General features: G+C 48.4%; 1 protein-coding gene and 1 long non-coding RNA gene across 8 annotated transcripts in view; one reads left to right on the forward strand and one right to left on the reverse strand.

The window, feature by feature from the left end:
* GALNT7 (polypeptide N-acetylgalactosaminyltransferase 7) overlaps positions 1-24,525 on the forward strand; it is a 121,161-nt gene that overhangs the window by 47,502 nt on the left and 49,134 nt on the right. For 5 of the 7 annotated variants that reach the window (XM_036854709.1, XM_036854714.1, XM_036854708.1 and 2 more), the window contains exon 2: positions 14,555-15,015. In XM_036854709.1, coding sequence (XP_036710604.1) covers positions 14,555-15,015 — 461 coding nt within the window. Of the gene's footprint in view, positions 1-9,730; positions 9,736-11,586; positions 11,799-14,554; positions 15,016-24,525 lie in introns of those variants that run through there. The other 2 variants (XM_036854710.1, XM_036854712.1) reach the window with 2 other exon arrangements.
* Positions 14,587-19,204, reverse strand: LOC118896637. The gene is made up of 3 exons (XR_005020224.1): positions 18,969-19,204; positions 14,795-14,873; positions 14,587-14,678 (listed from the first exon to the last, which is right to left on the reverse strand). It is a non-coding gene; the product is annotated as an uncharacterized LOC118896637 (long non-coding RNA).

The following is a 24,525-nucleotide window of genomic DNA, read 5'->3' on the forward strand; positions in this document are numbered from 1 at the left end:
ACCTAGGCTAGTGGGCCCCATAGCAAGTTACTACTACTTTTTGAAGTGTTAATTGGATTTCTGGAAGATTACTTCTATGAAAACAGCCCTGTCTGAACTATTTATTACTAATTCTAGTTAATAACATTGTATTGGTTTGAAACTAAAGGAAATTTTTTTTTTGTGGCCGTGCTGCGTGGCCTGCGGGATCTTAGTTCCCCGACCAGGAATGGAACTCGCACCCTTGGCAGTGAAAGCTTGGAGTCCTGACCCCTGGACTGCTGAGGAAGTCTGGAAATTTTTACTGAAATGAATGTACTGAAATTGACAGTGATTCTAAGGGCTGTATTTTACTTTTTGTATTTCAAAAATCTTGATACTTATCAATTTGTATAGTTAAAAGGTATGAAAAACTTGTGGATGCCTCCCTCCCAGGAGAGAATAAAGTGGTCCAGAACGTGGGCTCTGGCGTCAGAGACCCTGGGTCTGTGTCCCGCCCCTGCCACCCCCAGAGTGTGTGGCTTTCAGCAAACCCCTCAGACCCTGTGCCTTGGTTTTCCCATCTGCAGAATGGGACAGTGGTGTTACCCAGCTCCGAGGGTGATGGTGAGGATGGCAGGAGACAGGTGCTCTTACATCGTCAGGGTCCTGCCCCCTCCTCACCCTGTCTCATCTTTGTGGTCATCGCCTTGGAAATCAGCTTTCAATAAAACACTTGGGTGAGAAATTGGTTTACCGCTGTGGGTTTTTCTTTTTTTTAAGATTTTTTATCGATTGATTAATTGCTTGCTATGTTGGGTCTTCGTTTCTGTGCTAGGGCTTTCTCTAGTTGCGGCAAGCGGGGGCCACTCTTCATCGCGGTGCGCGGACCTCTCACCACCGCGGCCTCTCCTGTTGCGGAGCACAGGCTGCAGACGCACAGGCTCAGCAGTTGTGGCTCACGGGCCAAGTTGCTCCACGGCATGTGGGATCCCCCCAGACCAGGGCCCGAACCCGTGTCCCCTGCATTGGCAGGCAGACTCCCAACCACTGCGCCACCAGGAAAGCCCCTGTGGGTTCTTTTTAATTCCTTTTTTCACTCTAAGCCTTTGGAGGCTCTGTGTGAACTTTGCTGCCTTGGGCTGTGCTTTGTCTGACACTTGGCTGCTGTCTTCTTCTCGTACCTCCTTTCCTTCATTCGTAGATACCAAGATAAATGTCTTGCTCACCTTCGAAGTACCAAGTAAAGGAAAGAAATTTCCTTCTTTCAACCTGAATGACTTAGGGCCACCAGAAGATTATGGCAAATAAAACCAAAGTACCTGGGGAGACTTGACGGTCCCAAGTACCACGCAGATTATTTGCCAGCATTCTTCCGATCGTCGCGAAGGGCTGTCAGACTTGGTGGCGCTCGCGTGTGACCGGCCGAGGTTGGCTGGGGTGTGTCAGAGCAGCGTCCCTGACGGACCAGCTTCTCCCCGTGGTGGCGAGGTGCTTGCCCTTCCTCACCAGCAGCTGTGGCCCTGCTTCCCACAGAGCCGAGAAGGCGCTCAAATCACTTGTGCGGTGTTCTAGAAAGATGCACTGAGTACCTACCGTCTACACACAGATAACCATCCCGGCCCCCCCCCCCCGCCCCCCGCTCTTTGTGCTGGAGCCACAGTGAGTCCCTGGGGGGCTCTGCAGGACTCTCCCCTCCTCTCTCGACCTCGTCCTGCATAAGCCCTCCTTCTCAGGGAGCCTTCCCTAACTTCCCAGGCTAGGCCAGCCCTCACATGGCACCTCATCTGTGCGATGACTTGATTGCCTGTCTCCCCCCGGAAGGAGAGCTCCCCAGTAGCAGGGGTGCGTTTGCACCGCCGTGTCCCCGGGGTCGGCAGAGTAGGGGCTCAGCACGTGCTCGACAGCCCGTCAGCCGGCCGCTTCCGAGGAATGTCTAGGGCAGAACACGAGGACCACAGGGTGCCCCTAGCACCGGGATGACGAAACAGTGGGCTCTCTCCATCTGCGGGTGGGGAGGAATAACCGTGGGGAGCCCCGAGGCCTCGGGACCCAGGCTCCTGGGCCTCAGCCGGTGTCATCGTGTGTCCCGAAGCCGGTGAGTGGGTCCTGCTGCAGAAGCAAGCCACCCCTCCGGCCTTGGGGTTCTCGTTAGTTTAACAACATGCCTAGTTTTCAGCCCTGTTGATGACTCCTTTCTTGAAATTCTCTCCTGCATTGCTTTCCCCGGCATTTTATTTCTAAACTGGTTTCTTACTAGTCTGAAAACATCTGGGCCCCTCTCCGCATTCAGATGCTCCCTCAGAGTCCTCTCTCCGGATTTCAGCTCTGCGCTGGCCTGCTGCCCACAAGGCGCCCGCGCTTCGCAGGATGCCGCCAGGACCTCTCGGCCTTTAAGAGGCACCGCCAGCATCTCAGCTCCTGCCACCTCCCCACCGGTCCTCTCCACTCCTTACACCAAGCCATTTGCATTCCCTGAAGAGTCCCTGCGTTTTTTATGCTTTGGTGCCTTTGCCTCGGTCTAGAAAGGCTGCCAGGCCCCACTCTTCCCCCGCCATCTCGCAATCCTTCCCACCGCTCCTGGGATGGGGAGTGTTTGCAAACCCAGGTCATGCCGCTTCCGGCTTCCCTTCCCCTGCGAAGAAGCCTGGGCCGCCTTCTGACACGTCAGAGAGCGCCTGGCGGGTAGCAGACCTATAATAAATACTTGGATAACTAGAAGGACAGTTTTTACCTTTCTTTTTTTTTTTTTAGTTCTTTTACCTTTTAATGACGCATATAAATATTAACCTGAATGCCAAATACCACTCATGATAAACTGGAGGATCCCTGGATAAGCATTCCCTCTTGAGAGCAGGCCTCTTGTAGCTGAAGAGTAAAAGGTCAGAAAGTTTATTACATGAGTAACCCTGATCTACTCTGAGGGTATTTTTCTTTCTCACATAGTTACAATTCCTTGTCACCCCTCCCAAAATGGATTTCTTGTCGACATGGTAGGAAATGTAGTAAATGGTACTCCACGCTTTAAAATGATACATCTGCCCTGAAAATGTTGAGGTATTTTCTTTCCCAAGGTGATTCTTTTTTCAGATTTGCAAGAGAAGATTATCTTATACCAATCGCAGTGTATGTGTGGTAAAGCCCCACATTGCCGTGCTGTTTTATGAGCTGTTACTTCGGGGCAAAGCCAGGGAGAACTGGAGGAAAGGCTGTTTGATGCACTTCCCTCTGCAAAGTAGCAGCACTCCACGTGGGAGTGATGTGCTCATTCTAGAACTTCTCCCCCAGAGAGATAATAGGACATTGCTTTCTCAGCTTTCACGAGGGTATTACAGACGTTCTCTCCTGACACGGATCCCACGTTTGACCTCGTTCTGCTCTCCCTTAGTAAAATGTTTTCCTTAACGTCCTAAGAATTATTGATGATCCTCTTGGTGACATAATTTCCAAGACAGTTTTCAGGAAGATTTGGAAATCATTAGTGCTTTCACTGGGATCACCAGATGTGAAGGAGAATTAAGAGTTAAACTGTTTGGCTTCGACTGGTATTAGATTATGAAGTGTATTGTTATACTGGAAACAAGAATCAAAGGGTAGAATTAAATAAGCATGTGCCTGGATTTAAAAAAGAAAAAAGAAGTTTTAACAGCATGGTCCCCAGGGACGGATGTAGGGCTCATTCTTTTAAAATATTTTAAAGATGATCTGGAAAAGAGAGTGGAGCACGTGTCAGCTCTTCTAGGTAAGAAAGTGGAGTTGATTGGCCCAGGCTGAGAGAGGGTCCCAGAGTACGTGGGTGGGCAGGTGGGCAGAGGAGGGCCAGGCGGGGGCTCATCTTTCACCAGTTCAGCTCTCAGCGGGCCCTCCGGTCTCCACCTGACAGAATGCTGCAATTGTTCCTTCAAAGGGTCTGTTCAGCAGGGTTAATTTCTTGCATCTTATCCTACCAAGCTGTTCGGCTTTTAAATGTATATTACCACTCTCCATCACATACATAATATATATGCATACATAAATTATTCATGTGTTTAAAGATCTTTGCAGGTTTTAATTTACCATCTTTCTCTCTTCGCTTTGCTTTCATCTTTTTCTCCTCACTCTTTCCCCAAGACTTTTCTTATTTTTAGACAGGTCATTTTGTAGGAATAATGTGGTAGGATATTTATTATGAAATGGTGACAATTTTAAAAAAATTTTTAGAATGAAAATACCATTTAGGAACTCTCTTTTTAAAATTCAGTAATTGCTTAGCTCCCAAACACAGAGAGTTACCCACTCTATCCTTTTATGGTTTCTAAGAGGTATTCTAATCCACCTTTCATTACCTGTGGGAGATGGGGCTTTTAAGTGACATCGATGTGCCTTGTTCTTACAGCCCTGTCTCGACATCTGTGCTGTTACCACTGAAATGATGGCATAAACTTTGGCAAATATAGCTTCGTCACCTTTTGAAATCTGCTACAAAATGATTTATTGATTTTGGTTTTTTGTTTGTTTTGGCCACGCCGTGCAGGATCTTAGTTCCCTGACCAGGGATCAAACCCATGCCCCCTGCATTGGGAGCATGGAGTCTTAACCACTGGACCACGTAAGAAGTCCCGATTTATTGATCAGTTGTTTAGTACCTATGTTTGATTCTTAAAATTCAGTTCGAATCAGCTAGAGATTTAATACTAAGTATTCACAATAATAAATATTGTTTTAAACCTGTAAAGTATATATATGACTCCGTTAATGAGCTAAGGCATGAAAAATAAAAGTTATTTGGATTTCGTCAAGGTGTTTACATTACATGTTTCATAGACCTCTTGGTTAGTTGTCTATGATAATAACTTTGATCTGGGCCATTAAACAGTCTAAGAAATAAAAGCTTTTTGTAAAAGGATAACCAGTTTGTTATTTTCCTATTTGTAGACATTAACGTATATTTTGGTCCTTTATCTGCCCATTTCTTCTTTTAATGTATTCCCTCTTGAGTACTATCTGGTCGTTTTCTGACCTGATTTAGAATCTCTAGCTTATTTCTGTTTTGAAAACAAGGACCAAATTTAGCAGGAGACCATGGGCAAGATAAATTGCACTAGAGGCTCAGACTAACACCAGCAGGTTTACTTTCTTGTGTTTAAATGAAGTACTCGTTTTCCATGAAATAACAAATTTCACTTGCAGACATGATTTATTCAGATCTGAAGAAGAGAAACTAAAAAAAGGATTATTCAAATTTTAGATTTGTAGGGAAAGTAATGTTTTCAGTCATCTCATTTGGATTCTCAAAATGCTAAAACTTAAACCAAGTCCAGCAGTGGCATAAGACAGTGGATGCAAAGCCAGTTTATATTCCAGCAAATAAATAGGTGATGTGACCCCCCCCAGATGTTACCCATTTGCTCAGTCCATGAAGAAGCACGCATTGAGCACCTACTGTCTACACACAGATAACCGACCTCCGAGAGCCCTCGTCTGACTGGGGAGAAACATGTGAACAGATCCTAAGGGAATTTGGGAAGAACAGTGTTAGAAATATTTGGGACCTGGGAGAATTGGGGGGGGGGGCATTCAAAACTGCTGGCTTGAACTGCTGGTGCTTAATGATAATTTCACATTTACAAAATAGAACATTAGACATTATAGTGTTAATGCAGAGAAGGATCTTGTGTGAAATCTCCCTTTTTCCAGTTGTAATTTGAATTTATATGTTGAAAATGGAAAGTTTTTATTACTAAGGAATTTGCAGTTTACCCTGATACCTTTTTAAAAATGCAATGCACTGACATAGTTATTAAAAAGTAACTTTTATCATAATTTTAACCAATTTGATCACTTATTTTAGTTTGGTTAAACTAAGTTTTGTTTTAAAGTGTACCATATGCTTCTGAGGAAACGTGATAGATTTTATTACCCACGCTTACTAATATCCCTGTCAACCACTTTTAAACTATACCTAATCACTGGAGTAATCTAGAGTTGAGAGAGATCAAACTTAAAAATTAGAATTTTTTTAATATTTCAGAAGTCTTTCTTTTTAGTATTGCCTCTCATCTGTGAAACAGTTTAAATAAATGTATATCCTATAATGAAATTCTTACTTGTCCATTAAGTTTGGGTTCTGGTGAGATAAAGGTAATATTTCTTGTCAGTTAAAGAGTGATTTTCCTAAACCCTGAATGAAGAGGTGCGCCCACAAACACAAGAAGAAAAGTGTACCCACATACAGTGTCCAATGGTATGAGTGATGTTAAATATTAGAAACGTACTGAAGTATTTACTTGAACCAGAGAAAACGATGGAAATTGGACACTGGCTAATTTATAACTTGGGATACTGTCAGTGCATAATTGTTATCCAAAGGTGGAACATAATGAAACTGACGTTGCAGTGTTTTTATAAATACTGGTGGGGAGAAAGCTGCTTAACTCTTGTTTTGTTTCTTGGATGATGTTAAATGCTGGAAGGGGTCAGTGTTTCCCACTCCCAGCATCCGGATTTCATCATTGACCTGGCGGAAAAGCCTTGAATGGATTAGAAACAGCTGGGATGAAGTGCTTGCCTTTGCCTTCTGCTTAAAAAGGGAACTTGCAGCCTCCAGAGGGAGCGGACTAAAGGATGCTAGACAACATCAACTGAGAGCCCGCTCCAGGCCTCAGAAAATGTAGCTAATTTTAGATAACCTTCACGAGGTTGTCTTCAATAACTCACATAGTTGGTTGCCCCAAAATAGTTGAGACTTTTCTACTGACTATGTAGTATTTTACGTACAGACTGAAAGTTTCTCATTATATAAGTCAGGCAGATCGCAAATTTATCTCCAGAAAATCATTGTGCCAGTGCAGATGGACACTTCCTTTAAGAGTACCATGTGATATGCACAAAAATACAAATCTACAAATCTCGACTAGCCGCACAACTATGAGATTTATCAGGAGGCTCTTTTATAATGGAAATCTCCTTTATTAACATGAATAAGTGTTCAAAAATGTGGTATAGCCACTTTTTAGGAGGACACCTATATTTTTTAATATGTATTTAATTAATTAATTTACTTATTTTTTGGCTGCATCGGGTCTTAGTTACGACAGGCGGGGTCTTCGTTGCAGCATGCAGGATCTTTAATTGCAGCATGCAGGCTCTGCATTGAGGTGCGTGGGCGTCTCTCCAGTTGTGGCCTGCGGGTTCTCTCTCTGGAGTTGTGTTGCGCGGGTTCCAGGGCACGTGAGCTCTTCGTCGCGGCACCACGCGGGCTCTCTAGTTGTGGTGCGCAGGCTCAGGATTTGTGGCGCGCGGGCTTAGTTGCCCCGTGGCACGTGGGATCTTAGTTCCCCAACCAGGGATCCAGCCCACGTACCCCCTGCATTGGAAGGTGGATTCTTCACCACTGGGCCACCAGGAAGTCCAGAGGACACCTATTAACTTCAGTATTACAAAATACAGGACAGATCTGTATTATATACTGCATTTCATGTATTGCTCATCTGATTAAGGAGGAGTGGCATTTAATTGACTCTGAACCTGGTAGGAGGTTCAAGTGCAGCGCTGCCTTTCCCATCGGTGACTGGCTGCCAGTGTCAGCAGCTCTGATATAACAGGAGCTCCAGACAGTCCAGGGATGCGCTGTCCCTAGGGTACGCCTCGGTCCCCCTGGCTTACTGTGTAGTAGCCTGTGACTGGTGGTTACCTGCCCAGGTCTAGCCTGTGGTGTCAGGGTTGCTGACCTGCGTTCCTCCCGGTGGAGCAGTTACGGTGATGTCAAGTGTGCTGCTTTCTCCATGCTCTTCCCTTTTGGTTTATGTCCTGGCCTGGTGCTTGGCATCCCTACTGAGTCCGCCCGTTTCTTTGGGCAGATAATCCTTCTGTCGGGATGTAATGCTTTTTCTCACTGATAAGCCAGACCCTCCTCCATTTCCAGTTCTGCCGTAACTGCTAACAGAGGCATTGCCATTGGTCTCAAAATGTACTTGAATAGGGTCCTTTTCCATAAGGGAGGACATCCTACGTATTCAAGGACTGGTGAGTCCTCTGTTTCATCTTGAGTGTATCCATTTCAAGCCCTGAGGAAGCAGGCAGATTACTTGACACTCCCCTCCCCCCTCCCACCATGCCCCAGAAGGGCCGCCGACGCCCAGGGCAGTGCGGTCAACTCTCAGGCCTCTGAAAGGAGCCAGAGTGGGTGGTCTTCCTGAGCACAGGATGTCAGCAGGGGCTGGGCCAGCTCAGAATCCAGCTGTAGTGACCAGAGAGAAACCGGCTGCCAAGGCTGGAGCACCCCACCCATGCCTACATCCTGCCGCACGCTGGGGAGAGTCTGGGGACTCCCCGCCCACAGGCTCACCCCGTTTCTTCTGAACTTCGTTGCCTGTTCTCACCCCTCCCTCCCTGCTGTCTTCTGCTCCTCCTAGGTGAGTGAGTGCAGCTGGAGAAGGGATGCAGATCGGATTTATCTAATTTATCAAGAGGGTCTTTAAGCTGTAGAATTAAATTTGACCTGTTACCTTGTAGACTCTGTGGCTCAGGCAGAATGACAACCAAATCGCGAGCAGTTGTTAGTGGCGGCCACGTCCCAAAGCAAAGCTGGTTTCTCAAGAGATCTGGTGGCTGCAGAAGCTCTTCATTATGAGCTTAGCTTTCTAGGCTCACCTCGAATTTCAGATCCAAGTCTGTGTTACTTTCCTTTGCTCTAAATTCCTTTGTATTCGTATCATTTCTACTGAGGCATGACCATCTTGGAAAGATATCGTGCGTAAAGGTGATTTGGGGTCGAGGGGGAAACTTGGTAAATTGTAAGATGGAAAGTGAGTAGTCTGACCTGATTCCTGATAATCCCGTATTTCCATCTGGTGATTAGTGAGTCTGTTTGATCCTGTTTTTCAGTACATTTCCACCTTTACAAACATACCGATCTTAGAAGATGATCTCCCGATTCTGTTTTCCATTTCTAGTCAATAGTGATCCATTGATTTTGACTGTTAAGGAAATCAGCTCATGCTTATGAAGGTATCTTAACACCAGCAAGTCACAAAGGCAGCTGCTTACTCTCATTCCCTCCCAGGAAGAAGGAGCCTGTAGTTCTCCCTCTCCGGGGAGTTGAGTGTTACACTACTTTACAGTCATCCTTTGAATCATATAACATGACGATTGGACGTGATTATTCTTAATTGACTTGGGGTTAGACAGACAATTCTCGTATTTGGTTTTGCCTTCAGATTTAATGACATGGAGGCTTTGAGAAGTGAGCAAATTCAATTTTTCTGGTGTCTGTTATACAGCGTTATTAAGAATACAGCGCTGTGCACAGAATATAAAGTTAGGTCCTCCTCTCCTCAGAGAATACAAAGTATCGCTAGGAAGCTTCCGTCTCATCAAGCCCCTCTTGCCCTGTCCGTGTTCTCCCTTTCCCTCTCAGACTCTCTCTCATAAGTCAGGCAGATATTGTAGGATTCATGCATTTATTCAGTAAATACTTACTGAGGATTGCGTGCATTGGGGTGCAGTGGTGCATCCCATGGACGTGGTCCCTCCCCTTCCACGGAACTTCCAGTCTAGTGCAGGGATTGGGGGCAAATCCGTCCCCATTAGCCTGTCTTTGTAAACAAGGTTTTGTGGGAACACAGCTGTACCCATTCGGTTACGTACCCTCTGGCTGCTCTGGGCACTCTAATGGCATCTCGAGTAACTGCAGCAGAGACGCTGAGGTCCCTAGCAGGGAGTGTTTCCTGCTCCTGCCCCAGGGGGTGAGGTGGAGAGATGAGTGCAGGCCGGAGCCGGAAAAGCTCTGGGCAGAGTGTCTGCTCTCCTGAGGGAAGAGGGCCGGCGTGGAGCCTGGAAGCAGGGGAAGGGACGTGTTCATACTTGAATTTCAGGGAAGTCACACCGGCTGCTGTGCAGAACAGTAATGACGAGAGACAGTGAGTGCATGCACGCGTTGGAAGGAGAAGCACTAACGCCCGGGGTTCAGGCGCACGGGCTCTGCCTGGATGCACGTTTCAGCCTTGCCTTGTACTGATCCTGACTTTAGGTCACTTCTCTGTTGGCTCTTCTGTCTGTGCAATGGGGATGGCAATCACAGAACCTAACTCTTGGCATTAAATAGGCTGATACGCGTGAAGCACTCAGAACACAGTGTTTGCAGTTGTCACTGTTATTCCTATTTTAGTCTTCCTGTTAAGAGGGCAGAGTGGCCTTGGCAGTGTTGGCCAAAAATTAATCAATCTAAGAAAGAAATGGAAAAAATTTTTTGAGCCAAATTCGAGGATTATAACCCAGGAAGAGCATCTCAGAAAGCTCTGAGAACTGTTCTGCCTGTTAGAAGTCAAGGCACAGGTATATAAGTTTTTTTTTGAGACAGAGGGCTGTACATCCAATGACGTATTGTTGACAGTTTACACGATCGAGATCTAAGTGCCATCGCGGTGGGTCACGTGAGCCCTTACAAGGCAAGAAGGAATGTTATCTTTTAAGGCGTTGTCGTGTTGATGCTGGGAGAATCTTGCTCTTGGTGGTTGAGCAGGTATTTCTGCCGATGGGGAGGTTTGGTTGATGCATAATGCAGACACACAGTGCGCAGTGGGGGAGAGAGGAGGCCAAGGGGCAGAGAAGAACTTCTGTGTTGAAATTTTTCTTGTCTTGCCATAGAATACGAATCTTATTTCACAGCAGTGAGGGTATGGAGAAAGTGGCCGGATTCAGGAGCTACACAAGGCAGTAGGATTGACAGGAGTCAGGGATTGATAGGCTGTCAGAACAAGAGGCTGGGGATGAAACGTAGGATTGGTGTTTGATCGGTCGAGTGGGCAGTGGTTCCCATCCCCGAGGTGGGGAGGACAGTAATGGAAACGGGTGTGTGACATGGGGTAAGTGGTAAGTTCATTCTGGGGTCTTTTCAATTTAGGTGCCAGGTTGATTAAAGCAGAAACGTTGAGGAAGCAGTTGACTGTGGGTCCGGAGATGAGAAGTGAGATGTGGGCTGAGGAGACGGGGGTAGGAAAGATCAAATGAACCTGCACCTCGCTCGGGAGAGGAGATGCCAGAGCGAGGAGGAGTGACAGGCAGGCCCCTAACAGATCTACAGAGAAGTCCAAGAGGCAAAGGTTAGGGAACTCCCGGGTGGTCCAGTGGTTAGGACTCGGAGCTCTCACTGCCGAGGGCCTGGGTTCGATCCCTGGTCGGGAAACTAAGATCCCACGAGCCTCGCGGCCAAAGAGAGTCAAAGGTTAGACAAAGGGAAGATCGAAACAATTTTTGGAGGAAGATGAGCACGAAGTTCGAATCCATTAAACGTTCTCTTGTTGAGGTGGGTGAGTTTGAGAAACATTTAAATTCGCGAGTCTCACATCAGACCCCACCCACCTAAACCACAGCACGTCTCTCACGATTTGGGTACCTGATTTCACCTACTCCCATGTTCCGCGTTCTTCCAGTAAGCCGTTTTCCCCCAGTGGAATATTAGGCACTACAGCGGATGCTCTGTTGACCTTCGGTGACCTGTGCAGTGTACTTTTCTGTCCCTTTTCTGTCCCTTTTTCCCTCCCCTCATTCTTTACCTACCCCGTTACTGCTTCACTGGAGCCTTGATGTGAAAAGTTGAAGTGGGGGGACCATGTCTTCCTCCTTTTTTGTGGGGTACTTGGTTCAACATCAACAACTTGAGTCCAGTATCTGAGAGTTTTATAATGACCTCTCTATTTTAATTTGTTTATTACAACACTGCAGTTGTAGAGTATAATTTTGGAAAGAGCCAGGAGATAAGTGGAGAAGAGGACACTTTCCCATCACCGGAATCACCTCCAGCTTTTCTGCGCCTACCTCCTTGTGACAGAGACGTGCTTGGCTGCCTCTCCTCGGGATGGGTCAGTTCCCACCAGAGCCCTCAGCGCTTCGGGACACGGATCTCGGGCAAGGCTGCTTCCTGCCTCCAGACTAGCCCTACTCTGACCCTTAGAGCTCACGGGTTAGGCTTCAGCTACGTCCCTGCTACTCGACTCAGGTGTGCGGTGGCCAGAAGCCTGATCCAGAAGGCTTATCCACCTGTACCTGGACGAAGGCATCACGTTAGATGGTTAGGCGAAGTGCTGCATCTTATGTTTAGTTTTGTGCTACAGGAGGAAAATTGTGGAGAAACTTTGAAATGGACCAGAAAGATTATGGGGTGCATTATCCAACTCGGCTTTCTGTGTTATCTCACCCTTTCATTATCTCTGAGCTGTTTTACCATCCTGTAAATGATAGAAAACTGCTAGTAATGCACAGGCGTCTTGTCCATTGAAATGGCAGTCATGTACTGTGGAATGCAATTGGTTACTGCTCTCTGGATATTGACCAGTTTTTACCAGTTTTGCCTCTATTTGTAAATTCTTTGCAGTATTCTTGATGTTTATATATTTGTCTGTTCTTTGGATTCACCTTTGAACGGGTTGTAACGTCTTACGGTTCCTTTTAAAATTAATCGGTCAATTAAAATCTGTGTCCCACGTTCAGAAAAAAATTCTTGTTATACATACACACGTATGTTCATACCTGCATGTAAAATCTCTAGGAAGATTCACAAGGAAGCGCTGGCTGTGTGCACCTCTGCGGAAGGGAATGTAGGAAAACTTGCCTTTCACTATACGCCCTTAGCGATCCTTTGAATTTTATATCACATGCTTATAGTATTACCTAAACAAAGAGATAAACTTGTTAAATTCCTTTTTGAACTCTCTCAAGTCAGTCCTTAGCTAGCCGTTACCAAAACTTCAACATGGACTAAATTCACATTTGAATTAGCTGACTTTCCAAAGAGACCTTTCTGTCTCTAGATAAACTACTGGTAGACGGCAGCCTGCATATCAGAGTCACACCTGGAGCCTTACTTCTGCACTCTTTTACGTTTTTTACTTTACTTTTCGAGACAGCTCTAACACTGTAGAAACATGTCAGTGGGAGGGTACTGATTCTTTCGTGAATCTCTTAAGGAACCAGGGGGTCTTGGCGTGAGGCGGCTGGCAGACCAGCCGGCCGCCTGCGGTTCTGGTCCTGACCTCTCACCTCGCCCCGGCCCAGCTGCACATACTCTCTTGCCTCCTCCGCTGGTTATAGCTGGAGGTGCTCCCTTTAAGCCAGAGGAGCTCAAGCCTGATGCATGTTGAAATCACCTGGGGAGCTTTTAAAATTCTGATGCCCCAACCAATTAAATCACAGTGTCTGAGGGGTGGGACGCGGACATCAGTATACTTACAGCCACGGAGGTGAGGCTGATGTTGAGAAACAAGGCTCTGTGCACTGATTCAGGAAAAACTTCACATGTGACACCCCAGAAACAAAAGCACTCAGGATTTCTTTTTTTTTTTTTTAAATGTTTATTTATTTATTTATTTTTGGCTGCGTTGGGTCTTCGTTGCTGCGCATGGGCTTTCTCTAGTGGCAGCGAGCGGGGGCTACTCTTGGTTGCGGTGCACAGGCTTCTCATTGAGGTGACTTCTCTTGTTGTGGAGCACGGGCTCTAGGCACACGGGCTTCAGTAGTTGAGGCTCGTGGGCTTCAGTAGTTGTGGCTCGTGGGCTCTAGAGCACAGGCTCAGTAGTTGTGGCACGTGGGCTCAGTAGTTGCGGCGCACGGGTTTTGTTGCTCTCCGGCATGTGGGATCTTCCTGGACCAGGGCTCAAACCCGTGTCCCCTGCATGGGCAGGCGGATTCCTAACCACTGTACCACCAAGGACACCCTGCACTCAGGACTTCTGGCGGGAAGATCTGTGCAGGGGATGAGGAAAGGGAGACAGTCCTCCCAGAATACCCGTACACAGAGTCTGTGTTTCCTTGGGACGCCTCTGGAATGTGGCCAACTTAGGTACTGGGTGTGGTTTAAAAGCCCCAGCTGACTCGGTTACAGTCACCAGAGCTTTTTTTTTTAATATAGTTTGGAACTCAGCTAAACTTTCACTGAGCAGGAAATACCTAATGGGGGCTGTTGAGTGCATATCCCAGCCCTGTTCCTCTGGCATTTGGAGCACGAAGCCAGCCTCGGGGTGGGTGACGCCTGACACCACTGCCACCATGTGGCTGTGTGACCGACAAAACATCCTATTCCTCGTACACCAGATAACTGGGAAAACCACACTGTACAACAGGACCTGTTAGGTGCCTGCTTTAGTCACAGGTCCTAGAACCTCATTGCTCTGACCTGTAACAGTGTGCTTTGGGACTTCCCTGGCAGTCCAGTGGTTAAGACTCCGTGGTTCCACTGCAAGGGCCATGGGTTCGATCCCTGGTCGGGGAACTAAGATCCCACATGCTGCACAGCGCAGCCAAAAAATTAGGGAAAAAGAAAGAAAACAACAATGTGCTTTATTAAGGGGTCTTTGATAGAGAGTCGTGTTTATAAGGGGAGAAGTAAAAAAATGCATCCCCCCCTTCGTTTTGGAACGGTTAGGCAAGGAAATAGTCTCTTCTTGGTTCCCCCTGGGAAAGGTACCTTCTCATGGGGGCCCTGATTCATGGCCTGCTTCTGTTTCATATTTCAAACCATTTGATTGTTGCCTCAGCTATTTTGAAAACATGAAAATTGGTGTCATAAACTCTGCTGTGGTTGCCTTCATGTACTCACTGTATACCCCTCCCTTTTGTGTAGGAAGACAGAGCTGTTAATAACCCCATGCCTGACCGAGGGGGCAATGGACTAGCTCCTGGGGATGACAGATTCAAACCCGTGGTGCCCTGGCCTCATGTTGAAGGAGTAGAAGTGGACTTAGAGTCTATTAGAAGAAAAAACAAGGCCAATCATGAACAAGAGCGCCATGCTGGAGGAGATAACCAGAAAGACATAATGCAGAGGCAGTATCTCACATTTAAGCCTCAGACTTTCACGTACCGTGATCCTGTGCTCCGCCCAGGGGTCCTCGGTAACTTTGAACCCAAAGAGCCCGAGCCTCACGGAGTGGTTGGTGGCCCTGGAGAGAAAGCCAAGCCGTTGGTTTTGGGACCAGAATTCAAACATGCAGTTCAAGCCAGCATTAAAGAGTTTGGATTTAACATGGTGGCGAGTGACATGATCTCCCTGGACCGCAGCGTCAGTGACTTACGACAAGAAGAGTAAGCACAACCCCTCCCCTTTCTGACCTGGGCGCGCGTTTCCATAGATGCCTAGACTTAACTTAGATGGTTAGGGTGCAAAGCGTATTTGTGCCTTCATTGCAAGGGAATAAGAGGGCCTTTGGTCCACGAAGTGGCCACAAGGGGGAGATCTCCCCACTTGTGTTATTTCACTGAGGGTGTGGCGTATAAAATTCTGGGGTCTCCTCTACCGGTGCTGCTCAAAGTGTGGTCCCCGGACGAGCACCGGTCTGAACTTTCTGTTCCCGGTCCGCAGAGAGAAAACGAGCTTGTACCAGGCCGTGAAGTAACTATTGCTATGAAGTGCTTTACGTTCACCTGACAATGTTTGAATAACACCAGAGCCTTCTCTCTTGGTGCGTTGTTTTTCCTTCTGCACCAAGCTCCTTGTCTTGCTGTGGGACGGCAAACAGGAACGCTGCTCGGGACGCTTCTGGAACTAGCTGGTTGTTTGCCTTCTTCCGTTTTTACCCTCGGCACTGAAGCTGGGAACGGAAGCCCCTGAGTATGTACTGTACACAAGGCGCCTTCCGACAGATGAAACCGTAGCGCTCACGTTCAAGCCCTTTTCGTGTAGTGAGATTTAAAACAAAGGGTTTCCAGCTCCTGACTTTTGATAATGGTGATTATTGAATGAACTCAAAGCTTTTTCTCTTTCAGTTTATTCAGTAACTGATTCTACTCAGAGGGTCTAAGCAGCTTCCATTAGCTTCCACTGTGCGGGTGCACGTTTTATTCACTGCTACTAGAAAACTTTCCAGATGTGTCCCCTGTGACGGGTGGTTAACGCAGTCCTTGTTTTGAGAAGTGCACACAGCAGGCGCGCGCACACACACGGTCCCCACGGCAGCAGCCTTTATGACCCTGCAGTCGAATTCTGGACCTACCAGAGGGCTACTCCAGAGACTTTGGACCTTCCTATATTGATTTGATAGGAGTGAGGGGTGGGGGGTGCCTGAAATATGCAGAGAAGAAAGAAAGAGAAGCAGTAGAGAACCAGGGTGGTGAGGGACATAACCTCTAGTACAGAGAAGAATTGGAGCATCTCGGGGGACTGTGAAGGGAGAGTGTGGGAGCAGTTATTCCTGGTCAAGGTAGAGACTTGCCTGGTCGCAGATTTGCCATATTTAGAAAGAAAAAAAAAAAATAGAAGATGCTCAGTCAAATTTACTTTCAGTTAAACACTGGAGAATGTTTAGGATAAGTATGTCCCAAATAGTGTTTGGACTATACTCACACATTAAAAATACTTGTGGTTTATCTGAAATCCAGATTTAACTGTGCATCCTGTATTGTATCTGGCAGCCCCCCTAGGCAGGGGCTGAGGTGGTTGTCATAGAGCGAGAATTGCCGTGCATGGACGCTTTAGGACCCCAGACGGGATCTGCGGTCCTCCCTGGAGTGCCTCCCAGTTCCCCGAGACAGTCTCAGGCCGTGCGTCTGTCCCAGGGGGGTTCTCGGAGGACCTCGCGATGGCCTTCTCCTCACCGTGATGGGGAAGGAAAGGGGGGGGGAGAGTCTACCACTGACTTTCTGCTACAGGCCAGGACTTGCTGCAAGTGATCTTATTTGATTCCCACAAGCAAACTGCGAGAGAGTTCCCACGTATGAATGTGAAGTCTGAGGCTTAGCGCTGTGACTTCTCTGTATCTGCCCAGCGAGATGGCAGAGCTGTGGTCCTACCCGAGGTGGCCCGGTTAGAAAGGCCTTCTCCCTCCTCGGCCCCACCCCTTCCAGGACAGTGTGGCCCCGGGCAGGGTTGCCATCCCCGGGTGAGCTCAGCGTGGACACGGAGATTTTAGCACAGGAATTACTTATAAAAGATACACATGTAAAACACCAGTTTTAAAATCACTTTAAAATCTAGCTCACTCTTCGGTATAAGAAATGTGCTAAGATATAAAATATCAATAGAAAACCAACAAGGACCTACTGTATAGCACAGGGAACTATACTCAGTATCTTGAAATAACCTATAATGGAAGAGAATCTGAAAAAGAATAGATATATTCATATGTGTATATATATATATATATAGTACATATGTGAGTGAATCACTTTGCTCTGCACCTGAAACATTGTAAACCAACTATAATTTAAAAAAAGGAAGGAAGAAACATGCCAAGAAAATCAAAGGCATACGTGCATACACGGCGGAGCAGCGCCCAGGACTAGCGTGGCCCTCGGTGCCTCCCCCTCCCGCGCCCCTCACATCCTTCTGTCCCCCAGCCCTCTTCTTCCTGCCACCACGCTCCGTCCCCGTCCACCCTTCCACCTCCCCTGTCACCAGCCACGGCCACGCCACTGTCATCTCTCCTAGAACCCCGCCAGTGCCTCCTGCCTGTTCACACCTAGCCCGGGGAACATCATTCTTCGCCTTCCCAGAGCACCTAGAATAAAACGTTCCGGGCCTGCCCACCTCGCCCTGGCCGCGCGCCTTCTCCCGGGGCGTTTGCACGTTCCCCCCACCCCCCGCGCCCCCTCACCTCTGTGGGCTTTTTCCTTTCTCTGTGGCCCCTTCCCAACCCTCAGGCTCCATCAGACTCTCTGGCCTGCTTTATTTTCCATTACTCCTCTCTGGCCATTTCATTCCTAGTATCTCTCAGATTTTATAATTAGACATTGGTTAATTTAGCTGTCTATTGACTGTCTTTCTTACTAGATGATAAGGTCCCAAGAGCAAGGAATTTGTCTGTTTTCTTCACCAGCTACTTCCAGTAAGTGACACCCAGGAGCTTGGCCGTGCCCAGTGGTGAACATCTGCTGAGAGAGTGAATGAATGAGTGAGTGAATGAAGGAGTGAATGAAGGAGTCTGCTGGGATCAGACCTTGGCTCCATTACCAGACGCGAGATCTCAGACCAGCTCCTTACCCTCCCTAACCCTCAGTTACCTGATCCGTCACGTGGCTCCACTAATACCTATACCCCCTGGATTGGCATTGGGATTAAAGGACATCATAGACTAAAAGTCGCACCACACGCCTGGGGGTTAGAAACTTAAGTATTAGTGGCTGTTTCTTTTTTAATTGCTGTGGCACTTTCTTCAGGTCACAGTTTGTCTAACCTTGAATGTTTCTGTAACTATGCAGCTTTGAGGTCCTCTGTTGCTTTTTGGAAAATGTGGATTCCCCCCACACCGCTGTGTCTGCATCATCTTACATCTCCTCGCACCTCCCCTGATGGCAAAGCCTTCGTCCCCTTTGATGATTTCAGACACGCCAGGCGCCTCTGAAGCTCCCATCTCTCTGGGCCTTGCTCTCCTACAGTCGTCTTTCTTCCTGCCTTTTGCTGTCTTTCCTAACTGCATTCCTCCCCAACCTGTCGCCTTCCTTCTTTTCTTCTTTCCTCTAATCTTCCTTCCTTCCTCCTGCCATGCCTTTACATAGGCTGATCATTTCTTTGTTCTTTTCTCTGGCATAACTGGAGCAGCGCTTAGAAATAAGATTATTGCATGTTCCTGCAAGGATCGTGTCCCCAGTCAGATAAAAGGACCGAGGCTATCTTAGCAAATGATCCTAAACCCCTTTCTAAAATTCTATGCTAGTGAGAAAACTTTTGTTTATACTCAAAATATGCAAACATACTCCCAGAAGATTTTTTTAACTGAATCCAGATTATTTTTTAAATTTAATTCTTTCTCACCCTTTTTAAAAAAAATGGGATAGGCTTCTTTCCTGTTTGAACACTGTAAAATTCAGTGTAGACTCGTAAATAATTTCTAAGTTGAGTTATTCATAATTGAGAATGTGGTCAATCTTAAGAATTTTCTCCAAAATAAAAAGGTCAACAGCAAATAAAGCACTGCTAAGTTTCACGTAGTATCTGATGTGCATATTAGCACTTTTCTGCTCTACCAGCAAAGTGAAAGCATCCCACGGGCCCACCTCACACGCACGCCCTCCCTCACACTCGGTCCCCATGGAAAGCATACTGCACAGGGCTTGAACCTCCGCAGCTGTGGGATCTAGGCCTGATTAGCCTGCTCTCTTGCCTCTGTCACGCATAATGAGCCACCTGCCACGCTTGGAAACCCAGCTTTGAGCTGTTTGTCCAGTTACAACATCGGCCCCTGGCTCACTCGCTCATTCTTGTGGCCGTTCCCTCTGTCCTTTTGGATGAAAAGCAGGACAGAACTGCCCAGCTGCCAGTGTGACTCAGGCTCACGTCTGTTGCAGCTTTGAATCACATCCCCTGGCTGAGTCATTTACTGGCTGTTGATCGCTCATTAGGAGGGTGAGTAACAGTGTTTGGAGGGAACTGGAGGCCTCCTTCTTTTCTAAAGGCTTGAGCCAAGAATGACCTCACCTGCCTTCGCACTTGTTTTCTATTAAAAAAAATACATGATTTTCTGCACAGTTCAACGGAGATGGAGTATCTCCAATAAACGAGGCACTGTGCTAGCCCATCAGGGATGCAGCAATAAGAAAGTACAGTCCCTGCCTTCAAGGGGCTCGCCATCTACCCCTGGGGAGAGGGGAAAGGTTACCGTGACGTAAGAGCCTGAGGAAGGAGAGGGGAGCCGCGTCGAGTTACAGGGAAGTCAGGAAAGGATTCATGGGGGGAGCACTAGGGACGGGCCTGACGATGAGGAGGTTTCCCAGGAGGAGGGTACAGGTGTAGAGGGCAGGACGGTAGGCGTGGGCCGGGAGGAAACCCGGTGCCGTGGCTTACGTGGATGGAGCAGTGAGTGCAGAGACGTACAGACACAGCTGGTAGGACAGAGAGGGAGGCGTTTGCAGGCCCCCAGTGCCGCTCTTCATAGTCTGCACTGAATGCGGTGCAGGGAAGACCTACCGAAGGGGTACCGAGAGAACGTGAGGAGTGTCAGGCTGCTGGGGTGTCCGGAGCGGGCGGAGGGTGGGGGCCTGACCTGGTAGAGGGTCCGTAGCGTCACAGTAGGAACTTGAGTGAAGGCCCCAGAACCAGACAGGAGACTCAGGGGGAGAACAAGAGTTAGAACCGGAGGCGCTGGCGCCTGATGGAGGGGAAGGAGGAATGAGACATCAGTACGAGGCTTTGAAGCTTAGAAACAGGAAGAAGGCCACCACTGACCAAGGAGGGGGGAGGTTCAGAACAAGCTGCTCTGCCCAGAGCACCTGTGCCCTAGACCTGGGCCTCCCCCGTGCTGAGCCCCACAGGGGGCTGAGCCCATTTATGGGAAGTGCTCTTGGTGGTTACATTAGATTTTCTTCTAATAAAGCATAGGATTTTATTTCCTTTACTGTGAACTAACGGCTGATGCAAATATATGGAAATTATTCTTGCCCTTTTTCTGCCCAAGAAGGCAGACAATCAGGGGTATATAATCCAAGCTATTTTGTTTCAAACAAATGAATTAAATATTTTGACTTGTTGAACAAATTCCTCTGCTTCTACTGTTTAACCTTTCCTCCTGCCTACACTGCTATTGCATTTCTGTTTTGTAGAAAGCTATCTCAGTTGCATTGACAGAGCGAAATAATAGATGTTAAAGTGCTTCAAAAACTCTAAGAGCTATGCAAATGTTAATATGATTGTTAATAACTTTGTTAAGCTTGTCTGTGGGAAACTGAGGTGTTTTTTTAAAGATATTATACACTGACATTCCTGCCTTATACACTAGGTAATTCTCTTCTTACCTGGTACCAGAATACTGATATTTAATTTTATTTAAGGTTATGGTCGTGAGCTTTTTTCATTCTCTGTCTGTGTTAAGGGTTCTCTTTGATACCTTTGTGTAGAATATAGTAATATAATTTATCAAATAGTTGCTATTTTCAAAATAGGCTGTAGGGTTCTTTTCTAATTTCTGTTTCTATACATTGTGACCCATGGGTTTCAATTAACACTGACTAAAGGTAAGGAGCCGCTCGTAAGAGGTTAAAACAAATTATTAGAATTATCTATAAATCATGTACACACATGTGTATGTGAATCACGTATGTGCACATGAACTTCAGTGCTGCGTCCTAGTTTCTGTTAGCACAATGAGCGCTGGTTCTATACGACGCCGTCCAAACGACACGGGTCACGACCATTGACATGCACTCCTTTCCTCTCTTGGATTACCCAAAGCACAGCTCATTTTTCAGACTGCAGTTTGGCAGCCGTAGAGCTAATCTGCAGGAAGCACATTTGAAATTGGTTTCAGGTGACCCACAGTGGACACGCTGCTGCTTTTACACCCAGAAAGTATTGCTTTCTAACTGGCCTGAAAGTTTTTACTCTTGGGAGCCACTTTTTGTGAGTTCAGAGGTTTTCCACATGAACTTTAAAAATAAATTGTGTTCTGATACTTAGTTTCTCTTCTTCTTTCTCTTCTAAACATACACGTCTGAACACACGCACGCGCACACACACACACTGCACTTTGGGATTTTCTCAATGATGGGGGCACAGCCGATTTTTATTCAAGGTCCTGGCTGACCACAGGAGACGTATTTAGCCAAATGGGAATTACTGGAGCTATCGGGGTAACTTAGGTCACCCCAGTTCGCACAGCAGTTTAGAGGGGTGCCTCCGGAAACTGGACATGGAGGTCATCTGCTGCTCCGGGCCACCGTTAGCAGGGTAGCAGCAACCTCGAACCCCCCGCCAGCAGCCTGCGGGGGTGGCTCCCGTCCCCAGGGGGGACGTTCCTGTCCTGCCGAGACCCCGTGTGGTTACTGAGGTCCCGCCCACGAACATAGCTTCATCTCCCCACACACCTCGCCCACCACGTCACAAAAGGACAGGGTTTGCCTGGTAAAAGTATAACCCCGGGTGCTTGATTTGTTTTCGCACAGCTCTCCACCCCCAACCGGGAGTTTACAGTAAGTCCCTGGAGGCTGGCTATGTGGGTGGAGGCACCGCGAGGTACCTCATTACATTCCACCCCAATGACAGACAGTGTCAGGGAGACCTTGACTCTTTCTTTCCCTCCAGGGTGAGTTTCCCACCCATCCAGAGCTCTGACATGGAGATGAAGGGGGAGTTTTGGTGCCCTTTCCTACTGGAGCATCTGAGATTTGGAGCTGACGGTCATTTCAGAGTGTTTGGTCATTGTCATCTGCTAAGAAGTCACCAATCCCTCAGCAGGGAGCGTCTGAACTGCCACAGTGCCCGGTGGACGTCAGGCACGGGCCCTTCCACCCGGAGGCTGGCACGAACCCCGGTGCTTCAGCCACCGGACCGTCAGATTCAGCCTGGTCCCTCGCTGTGTCCCCTCTGCGTAGGGCCCTCGGGTGTTTGGTAAACAGGGAAGTGGTCCTGGGGGGGTCCTCCATTTCCTCCTGCGTGGTGATGTTTGGAGGTGGGCCGGCAAGGTGTCCCACAGTTAAAGTGACCGCCAGGACAGTGTACTTATGAAGATCTGGAGAAGAAAGTCTTTCTCTCTAGCGCCAGGAACGGGGTGAGGGCCTCAGGACACCGGCGCTGCACTGTGCTGGGCGACGTGGACCCGAGGGGTCCCCGAGAAGCCAAGCGGAACGTGATGGAGGAGAAAGGCTGCCCTGGACCACCTTTTAGTTCTGGTATCGCTGCCCTGCGCTAGAAGAGACTATCTCCCAGGACCTGCACAAGGAGAAGATGAGCCCCCGGGCTTCAAGGCTGCGCGGACGCAAGGGATGGGCTGTGATGAAACTGCACGTTGGTAGCGATTTTAACCGATTGACTTTGGTTTCCTTAGGGCCCTGGTCCCCATGCGCCCTGGGTTTCCAGTGGTCTGGTCCTAGCCCTGTTGTTCCTTTAAGTCCTCTTCCTTCCTTCCTTCCTCCATTCCTTCCTTCCTCCCTTCCTTCCTTCCTTTCTTTTTTTCTTCTTCTTTTTTCTCTTTCTTTCTGCATGATTTTACAAAACAGAAGGCCTTCCAGGGGAAAAAATGTGTATGGCATTGGAGCAGAAGTGCCCCTATTGCAGTGAGTCAAAGCTGAACACCCAGCGAGGCGCTGCCCACACTTAAGAAGCATCATCTACCTGAAGCGGGCTATTTTTAGGCCACGCATAAACCAACAGTTAAGGAAGAGAAGCCCGTTTGTTCTGGAAGCACAGTAGCAGCAACCACCAGCTGGGCCCGGGGCGAGTACGTAGGCATTTTTACTGATGAGGCTGCAGGAGAGAAGGCCAGCCACGCGAGGGGGTGTAGGTGAGGTGGGACCAGGCAGGCAGGGGCTGCCCAGAGAGCAAGAGAACAGCCGTCTTGGGGGCCTGCCGTGCAGCGGGGCAGTTCTGACCGCTCCCCCTCCGGGCGGGCGGGTCCTTGGGGAGAGCTGTGAGGCGGGTCAGCAGCACCATTTCCTCTCAAGCAGGGCCTGGGGGAGGAGCAATAGGAATAACGCATGTGACTCCCTGGGTGCGCTTCTCAGTAAGTCCATCACCTTTGCTCACTTTAAGCCAAATATGTTAAAAATGCACTTAGTATCACAAATAGAATTGCTCTTTTGTCATCCTTGCAAAGTATAAGAGGAACAAGCTAATTACATGAGTTAAAATGATATAAAAACACAGTTTACATTCAGTAATATCTTTTAGTTCATCACTGGGAAATGGCCGCGGTTTTGCGTTCCTCTTCGCGGAATCCCAGGGGAGCGTCCGCTGTCCCAAACGTAGCCAATGTGGAGGAGACTGTCATTTTTAATAACCCAGTAACTCACTGTAGAATGAGCACTGCCGTTTCAATCAGAAGCAAAACACCCGCACCCTCTGCAGAAAGGCAAGTCCCAGCGAGCAAACCAGAGCCGGGAAAAAGGGCTCTGGAGACAGATCTGAGCACCTGAGCTCCAGGTCCCTAAGACCCTGGGGATGCGCCACGGTCCCCGCAGACACAGGAGCTGGTGGGGGGGGGGCGGTCTCCCGCGAAAGATGGGACCGCCCCGCGCTTGCGCCGCGTTTCGCGAGGCAGGCGCTCCCCCCAGCGGCGGACGCGCTCGGTGCAGGCCTGCAGGGGCTTCTCCTCGGAGAGCCGGGAGCAGGAGGGGCTCCAGGGAAGCCCGCAAACTCCGTCCTGCCAGCTGTCCTTCCAGGCCGTGTGAACGCCGGCTGACCGGAGAAGCAGCATCGGGTGTTCTTTTTCAAGGCACATCCAGAAGGGTCTGTCCTGAGCAGAGGATGAAGCCACCTCGGCTGGGGTCTGGCTGCCCGTGTCAGCGTGGCGCAGCCTCGGCTGGGGCCGAGCGCGGGCTGGGAAGGTGCCGTGACCGCAGGACCCCAGGCTCCAGCCCCGGGGCGCTCACTTAACACTTCAAGCGGTGGGGATGTTTCTCGGTCGCCTTCCCTGAGGTCCACGCCTGTCTTTTACTCCCGGGTGATGAGCTGCCGCCGCGATGCCGCTTCTCCGTTCCGTACTTCTCCGTGGCCGCGGCTGGTGAAGACGGGGTGCTCCGTCAGTGGCCGCGAGGATCACCGGCATCCCCGACCACCTGCTGAGCCCCTGCTGTGTGTCTGGCAGTGTGCTCCGTTCTCGGACACACTGTCTCCCATCCTCATAACCGGGCGGAAACAGCGTTATTATTATTATTTTTCCTCTGGATTTG

The sequence above is a fragment of the Balaenoptera musculus genome, chromosome 6 (assembly GCF_009873245.2).
Source record: "Balaenoptera musculus isolate JJ_BM4_2016_0621 chromosome 6, mBalMus1.pri.v3, whole genome shotgun sequence".
Classification (NCBI taxonomy): Eukaryota; Metazoa; Chordata; class Mammalia; order Artiodactyla; family Balaenopteridae; genus Balaenoptera; species Balaenoptera musculus.